Source organism: Penaeus monodon, chromosome 33, assembly GCF_015228065.2.
Source record: "Penaeus monodon isolate SGIC_2016 chromosome 33, NSTDA_Pmon_1, whole genome shotgun sequence".
NCBI lineage: Eukaryota > Metazoa > Arthropoda > Malacostraca > Decapoda > Penaeidae > Penaeus > Penaeus monodon.
This window is the reverse complement of record NC_051418.1, coordinates 18,221,827-18,223,549: the sequence shown is the minus strand read 5'-3', so window position 1 is coordinate 18,223,549 and position 1,723 is coordinate 18,221,827. Positions and strand designations below refer to the sequence as shown.

The following is a 1,723-nucleotide window of genomic DNA, read 5'->3' as shown; positions in this document are numbered from 1 at the left end:
CAGCGAAAGAGGGAAAGAAGCTATTGGAGAACAGTAGACAACGAGAGATGTGTGCACATTTACTCTTGCATGCATACATGCATGGAATATTTACCTAGACATATTACAAAGGTGAACTCACTTAAGTGCTCTGTGACTTGCTTAAGAGTGTGGAACTGGAGCCGGTGTGGGCGTGCAGCGCCGCGGGCGTTGACGGCCGTGACGGACACCAAGTAGCGGTGGTCGGGTCTGAGGCCGGACGTGCTGAAGGAGGCGTCTGGCAGCGTGGCGTTGAACGCTACCTCGCCCGTCGACTCCAGCCACACCTGCGAAGCAAGGCATAACATATCAGCCTGAACATTATGAGCAGGAAAAAGGAGAGCACGTTTCTTCATCATGCTATATGAACGCACATGTGGGAACCGGTGTCCTACATGTGGTGCTTTTTCTTTGTAAATAAAAGTCCTGCCTCTGCTACCACGAGCAGTCGTGATATATAAGGTTTACAAATAATACACGGCGCAGAGGACTCGACTGAGCGTTTAGAAGGACGAATGTGACGGAGGACGCGGCCGCGAGGGAACCGTTGTTGACTCCGGCACCTGAGTTCACAGCGCCTACCAACGGTACATTACAATTCTGGCTAATTATGTGCTTCTGCTAATGAATTGCTTCGTACAGGGCGGGGACCCTTCCTCAGTGCCGGAATACATTGTCTTGTTTTAGCAGCCAGAACTTGCTTGCGGCAAATGAATATCAGCATCATGTTCTGTAAGATGTCTTTATATATAAAAATGTAATCAAATTATATGCACCATAAAGTAAAGAGAAGTATCCAATGGCGTCTACCTGAAAAACGAAAATAACCATCACTGGAACATCGCCAGATTACAACGCAGATGAACAAGATGTCCACTCACTGATGTAACCTCATGAAGAATATCATAACATGAACAGGAACAAGGTCTAAAGTAGTGTCTTAAAAACCCTGGCTAGAAAGTCGAGCAACAAGGTCTCTGTCTCAGAAGAATCGGAATTTTTCGATGCAGTCGTTCGACACAGTAACTGGTCGACACCGTGTCTGGCCGCAAACACACCAAGATACATCATCCAACAGAAGTATCTCTGGGCTGTTGTGCAATTTTTCACGAAAACCTATAACTGTCGACCGACTGTTGCGAGACACACTTGCGGTTGTATTTTATCTCCCATCGAATAAGGAAGGCATTCGAGCGCCAACTCAGCGATAAGGTCGTAAAAATGCCCAAACACTGTCTCACACCAGTGCAAGGCAATTCTGAGATAAAGTCATCGCATGTCCAGTCTCGCAGCTGTATCCCGAGAGTCTTGCAACAACAAAGTCCCTTTAAACTTTGTATCTCGGTGTGTACAAGTCTTTAAGGCGAATGCTAGTCTCATTTTTATTAGACCAGATTTATTATCTGGTTGTTTTGACGGAACTCGTACGCGAAGCTAGCTGGCCATAGAATCGAATAGAAATTTCACAAACGCGCGGCAGCTTTGATCGTGTCACACTATGGGGTTGGCCAGTGCTACTATTATGTCTGGCTCGGAATTAACTTATGCTTCATCAGATCTCGGACCGTAAATTACGAAGACGGAGAGCAGGTTTAGAGTGAAATATCATTGGCCGGATCCAGAAAATTCAGGTGATCTAGCACTGGACATGGAAGCCAAGGATTTCGACGGTTCGTGTCAGGCAGATAGAAAGAGGGAAGAGATA

General features: G+C 46.4%; 1 protein-coding gene across 1 annotated transcript in view; it reads right to left on the bottom strand.

Annotated features, from left to right (window-relative positions):
* The window catches only part of LOC119594288 (nephrin-like), a gene marked incomplete in the record, with an annotated part of 56,014 nt that overhangs the window by 42,319 nt on the left and 11,972 nt on the right, over nt 1-1,723 (bottom strand). The window contains 1 exon segment of the mRNA XM_037943350.1: nt 122-305. Within this exon segment, the coding sequence (XP_037799278.1) occupies nt 122-305 (184 nt within the window).